The sequence below is a fragment of the Archocentrus centrarchus genome, chromosome 10 (assembly GCF_007364275.1).
Source record: "Archocentrus centrarchus isolate MPI-CPG fArcCen1 chromosome 10, fArcCen1, whole genome shotgun sequence".
Taxonomy (NCBI): domain Eukaryota; kingdom Metazoa; phylum Chordata; class Actinopteri; order Cichliformes; family Cichlidae; genus Archocentrus; species Archocentrus centrarchus.
In genome coordinates this window covers 7,064,157-7,078,665 of record NC_044355.1, presented here as the reverse complement: position 1 = coordinate 7,078,665, position 14,509 = coordinate 7,064,157, and the positions used below count along the sequence as shown (strand labels likewise).

The following is a 14,509-nucleotide window of genomic DNA, read 5'->3' as shown; positions in this document are numbered from 1 at the left end:
CAGAAGCGTTAAAAGCTGTTATAGCTGCAGAGGGTGGGCCAACATCGTCATCATCAGAATCTGAATGGCCAGAATACAGCAACTTTTTCTCAACAACTAAATAAAATATAAAATTATATTTTTCTTCAAAAATAACATCAGTGAAAATGAAAATATTTCAAGCTGATGAAAATCTGCAATTTTTTTTCAGATAAAAACTGATGTGAATTTCTGCACTTCAAAGTGGGGAAAAACGCTGCATAAACTGTGCAGTGTGTCCAGTTTCTCAGGAAAAAGAGCAGCTTTAAACACAGCGGTGGAGACCTGGTCTGACTTTTATTTACTGTATTTATTTGATTTTTATTTATTTATTTGGCAATCACTAATCACGCAGTCCCATCCCTGAAGCTGCAGGTTTAACAGATTAAGATGCCTCATTATGTCGCAGAGAAAGGCCGACTGCCAGTGATTTTAACCTTTGTCTCTTATAAAGTTCACTGTCTGTGTTATGGACCTTATGACGCATTCTGTCTTCAGGACTTTGCTGCGCAGCGTTTCCTGCTGTGTGACGCAGAGATGCACTGTCAGCTCACCTGTACAGGTCTTCCTCTGCATCAACCCAAGAGCAGCGGCTGAGTCTCTAACAGCCCCCCCCCCCCCCCCCCCCCCCCCCCCCCCCCCCCAGAGCAGGAACCTGTTTTGTAGGTTAGTGTGTTACATAGTGTTAGTGGCACTATCTTCAAGGCTTATGATGATAACCTATAACAAGAAGTGATGCCAAATACAACACCCCCGCGGCAGATGTTTTCACTGATTTGAACATTGGCCATCTCACAACCAGGTCACTCTCCAAACATTGAATCACAGAGATTAAAAAAAAAGGTCTTATTGTCCATGTCTTTAATTTTCCAAGGTGAAATAAATAGTTTGACTGCATTTTCACATCATATGAGTTTATTCACTAAGCCTCAGAGTCCGGCAATGTTATATCCACTTGGAAGAGTTTCACCAACACCAGCTAACAGCAGCAAATACTTAAGCAAAAGCTAAAAGAGGCAAACAGCAGCAAACACTTTAGCAATAGCTAAAAGAGGCTAACAGCAACAAACACTTTAGCAATAGCTAAAAGAGGCTAACAGCAGCAAACACTTTAGCAATAGCTAAAAGAGGCTAACAGCAGCAAACACTTTAGCAATAGCTAAAAGAGGCTAACAGCAGCAAACACTTTAGCAATAGCTAAAAGAGGCTAACAGCAGCTAACAGCGCAAAAACAGCATTGCTTTGACAGAAAAGCTCATCCTCAATAACTCACCACAGTGTCGCTGTCATCGGTCGGACTCCTTTCACAAAGTTTTATAGCCTCTTTCAGTGACAAAGGCAGACACTAGTGATGAGAGTGTGAAACCGAAGCTTCGATACGTGCTTCGAACCCTGGGCTTGCAATTCCATAGAAGCTTCGAAGGTTGTTTAAGGACGAAAAAAAAAATTCACGTGACATTTGACATCTGTAGCAGCAACTGCTTCGTTCTCGGAATGAATCACGTGACTGGTTCAGGTAATTCGCTGGTTACAAGTGAAGCAGTGAGACCCGAGACAGTCAGCGACGTTTATACTCGCACAGTTTTAGCGTTGTTATGGCCAACAGTTACTGCTGAATTATGATTTAAAGACAGCCTTTGCTGGCAGTCTCTTGCTCGTCCTTTCAACGTGATGACGGACGCTGTCGTATCAAGATTAACGCAAAAGCGGTATTTACGCAAGCACACCCAGTTAATGCCATGTTTTCCCAGCACTCTGCTCAATAACACACACACATTAATCAATCTTTATTTGTAAATAGAACCTGATATCATCATATTCGGTCATAACGTGTGTGCCTCAAACAATGCAAAGATGCTTCAGATCACTGAGATGTGTGAGCGTGTGCATGCAGGTGTGTAATTGAAAGCTTTGCACTTTTCCAGGAGAGGGCGCTATAATTGACGCTTCGAGTAATGAACCTATTTTCGAAACAATTGTTCAAGTGGTTCAGGGCTTCACAAAAGCTTCATTTTCTCCGACTGACAGCCCACCCAGACAGGGAAAAACTCTGGATAGATTTTGGTCGAACCGTGGTTTGACCAAAATCACACAGAATTTCAGACACAGGTGACTGAATTGTAAAAAATACAAATTAGAGCAATTTAGACTGTCAACCTAAAAACTGTGTCCATGTTAACCACAATCACAACAAATATCTACACAGATAGTCAGAAAACTGAAAAATGTATTCAGCTGAAAAAACATCTGAAAACAAGTGAGAAAGACAAACAGGCACGGAGGGCATGATTTACATTTCCAAGTTATTCAGTATTTGATGTACAAAATCTCACTGTTGTTACTCAAAATATCAGAAACACGCATCAAAGCTGACTTCAGGTTGTTTTATTTTAAATGGGGTTAACTTTCTGTTCTTTTTCATGAGATAAAACCCTGTTTACCTTCCTCTGACTTTTTCTTCTCATATTCACATGAGCTCCTTCCAGGCTAATATTTTCTTTACAGCCCGGAGGGGTGCTGTTTTACTCATTTGAAGAAGCTCAGTATAATGACATGGTTACAATGACTACTGATAGAAGCTGCTAGTTCAGTGTTTTAGTTTTTAACATATGTTTAAACCATGGAAGCCATTTGTTTGGAAAAAATATAATATAATAATAAAATAAAATCTGAATTACTGAAAAAGTTTATTGGAATTTAAGAAAAACCCTTGTTTTTCTGAATTAACGACATAGCTTTAAAACCCTAAAGGCCCTTAATTGACTTAAAAGCTTGATTGATGTAAGCAGTAATGGTTGTCCTGTTTAATTTAATGCAGTTATATTTTGATTAAGGTTCGCAACACTAGCATTTACTTTATCTCTTGAGTCAAGCCTGAATAGCCAGCCTGAGTGCATTTTAGATGCATCATCTTATATCCAGAGGTTTGTCTGTTCAACTGTTGAGTTGAAGCCGTCCCAGACAAACACCGCAATGGGCTTCCTGTCTGTACAACTGCAAAGTCCTGAGACGCCAACAAACTGACAGCAATATGACCCATCATACTCAGAGATGCTCAGATCTCCCACTGTTTCAAACTAAAACCGTATCAGTTAATGTAGACACATATGTATATACAGTACTGTATACACTCACAGACACTTTATTAGGTACACTTTGTTAGTACCTTGGACCCTTTTCATTTCAGAACCTTGATTCATGTCATAGATTAAATAAGGTGTATGGGCACACTGACCATAAAGGGATGGGAGGTAGCATTAAGGTAGGCTGTGGCGTTGATGGATCCCTGCTTTCAAGTTTAAATGCACCTTAAACCGTACCAACTATAAACTACAAAATGTACATAACTTACAATATACATTATTTTAGTACAATTTAGGAGTCTGCATTAACGATTTTTTTTTTGTATAAAAAAATTGAGACGAGTTTAGTTTCAATGGTAGTTTAATTTTAACATTCAACATAAGTATCAATTATCACTCACATAATCATGTTTTTTAAACCTAGGACATATACAAGTGTTGGATTTTACAGTTATTTTCATCGTCGTTAACTAATAACTGAGGTGCTTTATTTTGTTCAGACTGAAGAACTGAAGAATCAGGAGCAGGAGGATGTGAAACAGGACAGTTAAAGGCTTGAATTGCTCTGAAAACAAGAACAGCATTAAGAAGAATTAGGAAAACGAAAGGGAAGAAGGTGTGAATGAAGGAGACACCGTTGTAATAACATAACGTCCTCATGAAAACTGGAAGTAGGGAAAGAAAGGAGAACCTTACAGTGAAGGAGCAAGAAGAACAGAAGTGTAGAAAAATCAGTTTTAACAGACAGAATAACACTGTTGCAAACTTATAATAGCAGAGCTGTAAATTAACTGCAAAAGTGTGACGATACTTTGCCTCTGTGTAAACAAAGCAACACTGTATAAAGTAAACAGTACAGTAGTAGTTACATCATATTAATACTTTTAATTGTGTTAGTATTAAGGAACCACACCGATGATGACGTTTTTTTTGTCCCTTGGGTGCAATCAGATTCTCTCATGTGACAAAGTTACAGAAGCTACTTTTAGCTGTGGAGGTTTGCTGTGATCACACTGGAGCAAATTACATTTTGGTCAAAAACAGCAACAACAAAAGTCTTTTTTTTTTTTTTTAACCCCACAATGTCAACACTGAAATTAAAACCATCACTGAATTACCAAAATGTTCAGCTTTTAAAAAAATAAGCACGTGTCTCATGGATTTTTTCCTTATGCATCTTAAAGCACATATTGGTTCTCCAAAAATATCAGACCTGCATTATATATTGTTATCATAACACAACATATGGTTTATTGTTATAAGAGGGCAGAACACAGAAATTGGCACTTGCTGGTGCTGCAGTTTCACATTTATCATAAAGCTATGAGGCACTTCCTACAGAAAATCTTTCAAACTTAAAAACGAATTGCCACACGATAAAGGCTTTATAATATTTAAGCTGATTTTTTAAATATATTTCCTAAGACCTTCAAATACAACTGATTAAGAGATGAGGGAGAGGTGTAGTTATTTAATTTCCTTTAGGAACTAAGGCAGGCCACCACAGACTAGTGACTGTGTTGTCATGGAGTGGTGTGACTTGCTACATGTGACACTATGATGATGATGATGCTTATTCATCCAAAAATGATCAATTATTCAGTAGCAGCTGTTGAACATATTGCAGCAAAACTTTTGGATTTCAACACAAAAGTAGTGAACTTGCATAAATTAGCAATATCATTAATTAATTTCTGACATCCTTATCTGTTAAGGCAAAAACAGGTGACTTTGGTGTACTGAGGTTACTGAAACAGTTTGTCCTTGTTGAGCATCCCCTGAATAGTAAACACTGAGAAGCGATGTGTTTGCTGTTTATACCACGTTTAACATCTCAGCATATATGTATCCTGCAGGGTGTGACATCACTGCGTTTGTTCTGGGTGTAACAAAATACCTCAGAGCGCAACCGGCTACACTCAGCAAGTTACTCTTCAGAGAAAACTCCTTGTTATTTAAAAAGGTAATTGAGTTAACGTTATGAGCTCTCGTGTACGTTTTGCATTTGTTTCAAATCTCAGCAGCTTACAAGTTCAGAATGAGCATAATGCTGAATTTACAGCATGTGTTTCATTATTATTGATCTGAATGGGAATTTCTGATTCATAACAAACTCCGAATGAGTAGCAGATGCCTTTCCAATTTAATGTCAAACCTCATGTGGCTCCAAGTCTGGCGTGCAACAGCAAACAAGAATGACACAATATTAGAGCAAACTGTTAAATCATCTCTGTGGAAAGAGTCTTTTATGGGAACTCACATGTGAGGATAATGTCCATTATATAGTGAAGCAGGTTAGCTAGGCACATACAGTTCGCTTTTAGCCTCCAGGAAAGAGGGCTTTAAAAGCCTGCCACCTTTTCCTCTGTGTGGAATCAACGGAGCTCTTCTTTCTCTGCTCTTCTCTCAGTGTCCCACACATTGGCACTCACATTAACATCATGCAAATACACTTAGAAGATATAAAATTCATTGGGTTAAGGTAAATATTTATATAGATTTACACATATATAAATTCATATACTTTTAAGGGATGTTAATCTATTTTGCTGTGTACTTCTTACAAGGTAAAAATAACATTTTTATACTATGTAACACATTATATAATCAACATATTAAAAAAAAAAAATCAGTCCTTTTATCATCTTTTAGAAAAAAAATACATAATAAAAATAACTTCTATGTTTTTTCTTACTTATATCTTACAATATATTTTCTCTCTGTCAAAACACGCACACATGTCCCATTTTTGTTTTTCTTTGTCGTTTCTCTTGGCAGCAAATTGGCAGCGGTCAAACAGAATGTGGAAATTAAAAAATCACGTCATGCTGGTGCTCATCAACGTGGAAAATTTTCCGAGCGACAACCTCGTTGATGTGTAGGATTCACAAAATGGCGGCGGTGAGTGTTGCAAAAAAAACTGCTGTGCTGTTACAACGGGCATTTGGAGCAGCCACATTCCAGCGCGGTTTCCATCTCCTCCGAGTACGAGGTGCCGTCTGTGCAGCGGAAAACCACCTTCCTCCGTCTGGTCTTGGTGACGCCGCAGCAAACGCCAGGTGAAGCCTGGCAGGATCTGGAGCAATCCATGCGGGGAATCTTGCTGGTGGATGTGCACGTTCTCATGGGTTGGTGGCGCTTCAGCTGCTCTCTCAACATTTCTCCTTGACACGTGATTTCTGCACGTTGGGGGAGTAAAGAACGCACATATTTAAAATCCTGACATGCTCTAATATTCTATTCATTTCCACCTCTTCTTTTTATAACCTTTCAATCTTACCGTTGTCGCAAGTCGGCCCCGTGAACCCTGGCTGACAGTGACAGAATGGCTCTCCCCTTTCTGACAACCGACACTCTCCACGCCCACAGCGTTGCCCCCTGCATGCTGGAGGCTCCTGCCGTCGGTTACAGTACTGACCCTGATAGCCTTCGCTACACTGGCAACTGTAAGACGAACCCTTGGGAACACACTGGCCATGAACACATCTGGAGAAAGAACAGGAAGAACAGAGGGAAAACATGTTAGAGGAGAATTATGCTGGGGTTGGTATGTGGTTTCACTCATGGTTGCTGTAAAGCCACTAAACCCACATGATCTGGAAATTTATGCCAAACAAAGCCCAAGATCTTATGACAAAATGGCATTAGAAACATCACAAACAGGTGGCAATTATTATTGTTTGTCATATAACAAACACAGAAAGTAAAGCTCAACCAGGGAAACAAAGATTCTGGACATGACCCCTATCAATAGAACTTCACATGACTAATCAGAAATTCATTTTTTAAAGAATATGCTTATGTGTACCCCTATCTATGAGTTAGTGATTGCAAATTAAACTTTACATGCATATGGTTGCCGTCTTGGTTTACCTGTTGTTCTGACAGGGGTTTGTGCCTGTCGTCTGGTCACACAAGGCCCCGCTGCGTCCAGGAGGACAATCACAAGTTACCCCCGTCTCTCCTCCCTCTCTGCATGCACCCTGTGCACAAACACTGCAGGAATGACACCCTGCAAGAATGCCATCACCCTAGCGACAGAACATGAAATTAAGAAAACAGTGTTAGAAAGGACAAGAATGGATGGGGTGTAACCAGAGAAATATTTTGATGTTGCCTTAATGCCGTAGCTCTTCAAGGGTCCACATTAAATATGGATCCAACATGGAAAGATTATATCTATACTTTTCCATAGCTGTGACTAACTTTGTTGAAGTGCCCTAAAACTCATCAGACTGAAAATTTCTAGAGTGGTTTATACCATGAAAGCAGATTGGATCCTCACTCTGAACTCAAAACAGCACAACTGCTAACATAAGATTTTTTCACTATGATTGTTATGATATTTCAGCCAGATGTCATGTTACTGTTGCCAAAAATAACTTTCTTTGACAGTATGTTGATAGCCTAGATTACAGGACAGACTTAAGGGACCATGAGTTACAAAACCAATGTAGGCCAAAGATTTCTCAATAAAACTTTCATGGCTTCTTAACAGCTCCGAATGAACTTACAGGTTTGTGACATGTACATGCTGCTGCGTGTTCAAGGATTTGTGCCATCCATTGTATAATTACCTTGCCCTCAATTCTTTGTGGCCGCCCTCCTCTGGATTTATAACTCAGGTCTTGGAGCTCGCCATTGATCTGGACATTGTGAATGCAGCCACTAAAACCCTGAGGGGATCGTTCAGGCCCCGGACGTAGACCTGAGGCCACCACCTGGGATGGCACACCTGGGAAGTGGTGAAAATAAAGACAGAAATAGAAATGAGCATTGATAACAATGGACAGATGTGAAGAAAGTATGGGTAAAAGGGAAAATAATATGCTAAGTTAAAAGGATTAAGATACTTCCTTTATTGGATTCATTCTGGGTTGGCACACTAAAATATGGCATCACAGCTCTGACTATTGCACAATGACATTATGTCTCTCTTTAGCACTCAAGAAAAAAGGGTTACTGTTCTCAGAGGCCTGTCTGCCCTCTTTCTTGAAGAAAAGCTGAATAAAAACAGTTTTCCACTTCCTTACCGCAACCCTTGCTGTGATTTAGTGTGTGTTAGTCTGCATGCGCATTTGCATGTTGTGTGTGTGTCTATACGCCAAACACTGCATAGCAAGCAAAAAGTGGGGAAGGCAAAAGTAACATCTGTGTGCTCCGTACATGCATCGTGTTTATATTAAAATGTGTGTGTGTGTGTGTGTGTGTGTGTGTGCGTACCTCCTATGTAAAGTTGGGTGTTGTGGTTGACGGAGGGCTGACGTGCCAGCTTGCCCAGGCTCTTGTTGGTGCTGTTATCCACCACTAGGCTCAGTGAGTGGTTCTGAATAAGCAGCTCAACCGTGTGGAAAAGCCCATCATTCACAGACTCGACGCTGCACACAAACAGAAAAAAAAGGACATAATTTCAGTATGCGCACAATTATGATAGATTACTGTTGTTTTCTAGACCAGACAGGGGAATTAAGGAGGGAAAAAGTTGTTAGAGCAAATTGGAAATGCCAGACACAAAACAGACTCCGAGTCAAACATTTTTGTTTTCTGTGTTTTGTTGTGTTTGCAAATCGACCAACCTAAATGAAAAAGAAATTAGGGAAATCTGTGTTGAAATGTTGTCCTGAGACATAAAACAGACTGATTACATCCTCAATACCGTGTTATTTTGGAAGGGATTATAATGTGCCCTTGATCTACACTATGATTTCCTAACATGGGGGTTGAGGCCTAGTATTTTCTAGCAACACATGGGCTTGTTTGTTCTGATGAGCTTAAGCCTTGGGGCAAAACTGGATTCATACAATTTAATAGCCGGACTCAACCAGTTTGGGCTGTTGCGGTAAAGAAAGAAGTTTTGTTTTGTTTTTTTGTTTTTTGCTTTTTTACTCGAGCTCTGATATTTCTTTGGAAGAATAAATGTTTCCATTGAAGAGAAGTCTGCAACATTATGACCTTTTGCACCATGTTTGACCCTGGGAAGAAAGTGTGTGTGTTCATGTGTGAATGCGTGTGTCTGAGATTCTCCACTAAGTGGTTTTTGCTGGAGGGGAGACAGACAGCTATAGAGACAGTGGTTTGGCAAAGCTGGGGGAAGGAAAGAGAGCAAGAACGAGAGACAGAGAGGGAAAGAGAGGTAGATGGAGGGGTGGTAAAGTTGACCGTGCCTCCGTTCAACCAAGTTCTTGCAGAACATCAAAAACAGAAAAGAACAAGTGAAGCTACTCTTTCCGCTGGTGGTCTGCTCCAGACTCCCACAGCGAAACATCAAGACAATACTTCCCTTTGTCTACAACCACTCATTTGCTAACTAGCTAAGGAGCCTTGAGTCAGCTTTGATTGACAGCTGTTTATAGAGTGTTCAGATTACAGTGATGTTACATTAACAGCAAATGGAGCAAGGTTTGTGAGTTCTGGAGATGGGCCAGTGCGACGTTCATAAAAAATGCTGACTATTCAAAAGGACAAAATCGACTGATTTGCTCTGTCTTCGCTCGTGTGTCCTTGTCCTGCACAACTGGATAAAAGTTGTTTTGTTTTTTTTTAATCATTCTTTGTGAATTACAAGTGCTAATCTGCGATTTGTATGAATGCTTTACGAGGATCAACAAAAGCGAAAACCTTTTGATTTTTCTGACATCTGTCTTGTTTAGCATGTAGCTAGCAGCTTGTAAAATCACAACTGCAGATTCAATGCAGACATGTACATGGTTTCCATTAGGGACCGTGTAATTTAATAATGGTTCAGAACAGGCCTAGCAAACCTAGCAAAATGGTCTGCTAGCCTGAAAACCCAGCTATCTACCTCACCACACCTCCTCCCCAAGCTCAACTTTGTATTTCTGTAATGCTTTGCTTTTTTAAGTTTTCTTCATGCATTACCTATAATTCTCTTCTTTCCCCTTCATTCATCACTTCCTTTTCCTCATCTTCTTTCTCCTCCTCAGTTCTTCCTCATATCTTCTCTTTTTCCCTTTTCCGTCTGCTTCAATCACCCTTTCATCCCTAATGTCATTGAACAGTCATTTTTACTCTTATTCCTCTTCTAAATGGAGATGCTCACAAAGCTGAAAACTCTCAGATTGATTTGTTGCACAGGAACCTTATAAATATATTTTAACACATCATACAAACTGCACATACAAGCTAAGCACTGGACTTGCTATGAAATAAAAGCTCCAGCAGGTGGAAGTAGATGACTATGGAAGCAGATTAGTGTGTCCACGTCCAAACAGCTGGCAGCCCCGCAGGTGAGTGTATGAGTTTGAAGGTTTCCAACATTAAACTTTCTTAAATTTTTTGAAGTGGATATTTTCAAGAACATGATGTGAGATGTGTGTGCCTGCGTGTTTATGTGTGACTGAGCAAATTAAAAATATGTAACAGCAAAAATATCCTGGGTTTGAATACACTGAGCAGCTGGGGTCTTTCTGTGCGGGGCTTCTGTGTTCTCCGTGCGCCTGCGTGGGTTCTCTCTGGGTACTCTGGCTTCCTCCCACAGTTCAAAGACATGAATGTTAGGTTAATTTGTTATTCTAAATTAGCTGTAGGTGTGAATGTGAGCATGAATGGTTATCTGTCTCTACACGTTAGCCCTAAGATACACTGTCCCGGGTGTACCCAGCCTTTTGCCCTGTGACAGCTGGGATAGGCTCCAGCCTGACCCTGAATTGGACAAGCAGTTAGGAAAATGGATGGATGGATGGATGTATATACTGTAAGTCTGTGTATGTGTGCAGAATTAAGCATGTTTCAGGTTTTCCTGAAGATGACTATGTTAGCCCAGTGTATTAGTAAAAGAAACAGCCCACTACAGAATTCAATAAAAACAAACACACAGCCGTAGCAGATTTAAACCGCCTCTCTCTAACGTTCACTGTATTCATCCAAACCCACAAGGGACGCCAATTTCCTGTCAGTCCAAAATCCTGAATGAGCACATACACACACAAATAAACTTTACCAAAAAGAACTTCCCCAAACCCAAAAACTGGCTTTCTGTCATATAACAGACTCTAATACAAACCCAGAAGTAATTACAGGTCATTGACTTTATCTCAAACTGTAAAAAAAAAAAATCTGAATTAGAACCAACCGTGGAGATCCACTTACACTGTTAAATCCAATTAGCCACTGCTATCATTTACTTACAGTGTTTCTAAAGCACATTTGCCGCATTCGAGTGTGAGCTTGGAAACATGCATGTGTGAATGCATCTGGTACACTTTTTAATGACCGTATACCTACAAGTTCATACAAACTGTATGACCAGTAAATGAATGGATTTGCATGGGAGTCTTTGTACAATATATATGTATGTTTGAGTCAATTTACTTGTTTGTGAGACTGCATGTGTGCGTGTTTGCATGTGTGTGTGTTACACAGCCCAGTCTGATTAAAATGATGCTCAGCAGACAGGCATTCCAGTTCCATATTGCTGTGGTAACCTCAATTAGTCATTACTGAGACGGCAGCTGCAGAATTAGAGAGCCCCTTCACTGTTTTCCTTCCCTCTTTTTTTTTCCTTTTTTCAGGTTTCACTAAACCAGGCTGGCCGGTTCAAATGAAATTTGTACTTTTCAGGAGTAGATTCACTGCGTTTTGATGTCAAGTCTCAGGAATGAGGGCTTGTTGTTTCAGGCCTCTAAGAACTCAGTATTTGAATGTCTCAACAGCCTCTGAGAATTTTAAACCTATAATGTTCAAGGCTTGTCTGTCTCTTTTAACCACAGCCCCGTGGTTATAAAGAGCCAGATGCAGGTCAGACATTCAGTCCTATACTCACCCACATCCAGGCCCAAAATCTTGAGTAAGAACTGTATCCAAACAGAAACTATGTTTAAGATTCAGTGAGAATGACTAAATACTGCACATGTGTTGTAGCTGCAAATGCAATTTATTTATTTATTTTTGAATACAATGCAAATTGGTCATTTGATTGCATGGATGTTTCTATAGCGGGTATACACGATACACTATATGGAATTAAGAGAGTTATAATCAAAGGAACACCTGTGCAACATTATAAAATCCAACTGTTATTTTCCACAATCTGCTGCAAAAATGACTATTTGACATGTGTTGATTCAAATCTGTGGCCATATTTAATGCTTCTTCCATTCTTTATAACATCCATCTCTGCATCACTTTCCCTTTTCTCCTGTTCAACCATCCATCATCTTCATCCTTCACCACTCTACCTGTCTTTTTTCTGTCTCCTTTCTGCCCACTCATCCATTCCCCTATCCTGTTCTTCTGCTGCCTTTACTGCTCGATCCCTTTCTCCTTTCCAGTACCCATCCATCCCTGCATCCCTCCCTCTGTCACTAGCTGATGAATAACAGTAGATGTGTTCTCTTTGACCTGATGGGAGATTAGTGTGACATTTAGTAAAGGGCACCACATGAATACACAACAAACACAGGCGCTGTGCCCCCTCCCCTGCACATAGGCGCGCACACACAAAGACACATGTTCATTTAACACTTTCATCTGTTGCTAATGAGGGGCACAGTGAAAGACTTCTACACCTTACCCTGTCTCCTTCTGTCGCTGCCTTCCATCCCTATTCTTTTTTTATCTACAGAAAGAGACATTTCCCTCTTTGACACATCTCTTGTATTCATTTCATTTTAATTATTCCTTCTGCTTTCTGCCTCTGCATTTTTTAGTGTGGCCTGTTGAAATTCTCCCCCCCTTTTTTTTTTTGCACTCCCTTATTTCTTTTCCCTTCGCTCTCTATATCTGTGTTATCTGGATAGGTTTGCTTCTGTCAAAAGGTATATGTACATGAATGTACAGTTGCATGTATGTAAATGTATGTATATCTCCATTATCCACGCCTCTCTTTTAAATGGTTCTTACATAGAATTTTTCTACACTACTCGAGCACTCAAAGTGCTTTATACAACATGTCTTCTTTCCCCCATTCACACATGCACTATTTTCTATGCCTAAGTGCTTCCTATCTAACATTCAAACTCCGATAAATACACTGGAGAGCAACTTGGGATTCTCTATTTAGCCCAAGGATACTTTGGCATGCAGACTGGAGCAGTCAGGGATCAAACCAACCTTCTGAGAAGATCTGCTCAACCTCCTGAGGTACAGCCACCATCTTTTATAGTACAAAAGTCCAGTATTGTTATGGTGCTCCCAAAATGAATGTAATCAATAGCTGTGATCACTCATGAGTATGGCTACTAGTCACCCAGTTATGTAGGAGAGCTCAAGTGATCATGAATAAGTGTGTTTAAAATTTTCAGTGTAGCCTTCATCCTGATAACCTAAAAAATATGGTAACATGTAGTTCACACTGTGAAAGTGCAGATTGGAAAACAAACCATTGTTTCTCCCCACTCAGATCAACTAGCTTTGGTTACTTAACCTAATCAAAATGAACATGAAAACAAAAGTCAACAGCAAGTCAATCTGTATATAACAGATGGACGTAGTCACCATGATGTCATCTACATCCATAAACTGCATGGGTGCAATGCACAGCTACAGATGCCTGATAATTAAACCGGTGATAAAGCACTAGCATATCATTCACCAAAACTTAAGTCCAGATTTCATAGCAGGCCACTTTAAAATGCTCGAAAAGTCATCAGCATCACAAACATGATTAAGAATTCCAGTTTGGTGACTCAAATTAGAGGAGATGAAGCCTACAAGACAAAATGGCTCAAGCTGCCCATGTAAGTGGACCTTTGAGTTAAAGGGGCCACGACCTTAATTTTAGCCTTTAGCCCTAACTGTAGCCTTAACAAAATCAAAATGGGCTAGTCTGAAAGATTCATATTTTGTACAGTAATTACAAAGAGAGAATCTAGCTGTAGACAACATGTTTATTTCTGCTGCAACAGCATTTTAACATGGGAGTCTATGGAGACTCAAGTTTTGGAGCCAGCCTCAAGTGGCCACTCCAGGAAGTACAGTTGTTGGCATTTCAGCCTCAAAAATAACATTAAGTCCAAATGACCTGTATCACTGTTAACACTCCTATACCCTTCAACATATTTCTTTAGCTGTGGAGACATCATTTATATTCAGTGAGTGTTACAGTACAGCCATGATTAAATGAGGTGGTAACTGCATGCTGAGCCTGCTAACTGATGGAGCAGGCTGTTGGTGATATCTGCGTGTGATGTCAACTGATATCAGTGGATAATGGGCACTGCACAGTCTCTTAACTTCCAAAATGCATGTATGGAGTAGAATGTATAGAAAGTGATTGTCCATATGTTTTATGATGATAGAAATCAAACCAGCTCGTTTGCTAACACTTAAGGTTGCACACAGTGTGTTTTAACTCTACTGGTTTTATTAAAGGTTCTTACAGTAAACTGTAAAATCTCTTGAATCTGAACTCCATGGGGGACTTAGATGTAATCCGTAAGAAAACTTGC

At 39.8% G+C, this 14,509-nt stretch overlaps 1 protein-coding gene across 1 annotated transcript in view; it reads right to left on the bottom strand.

The window, feature by feature from the left end:
* Positions 1-3,444: 3,444 nt before the first annotated feature.
* Positions 3,445-14,509, bottom strand: part of slit3 (slit homolog 3 (Drosophila)) — a 247,366-nt gene continuing 236,301 nt past the window's right edge. Inside the window, exons 34-38 of the mRNA XM_030739309.1 lie at positions 8,325-8,479; positions 7,679-7,836; positions 6,975-7,132; positions 6,382-6,587; positions 3,445-6,280 (exon numbers count right to left, since the gene is read on the bottom strand). Of these exons, the coding sequence (XP_030595169.1) occupies positions 6,033-6,280; positions 6,382-6,587; positions 6,975-7,132; positions 7,679-7,836; positions 8,325-8,479 (925 nt within the window). The 3' untranslated portion in view covers positions 3,445-6,032. The remainder of the gene's footprint in view (positions 6,281-6,381; positions 6,588-6,974; positions 7,133-7,678; positions 7,837-8,324; positions 8,480-14,509) is intronic.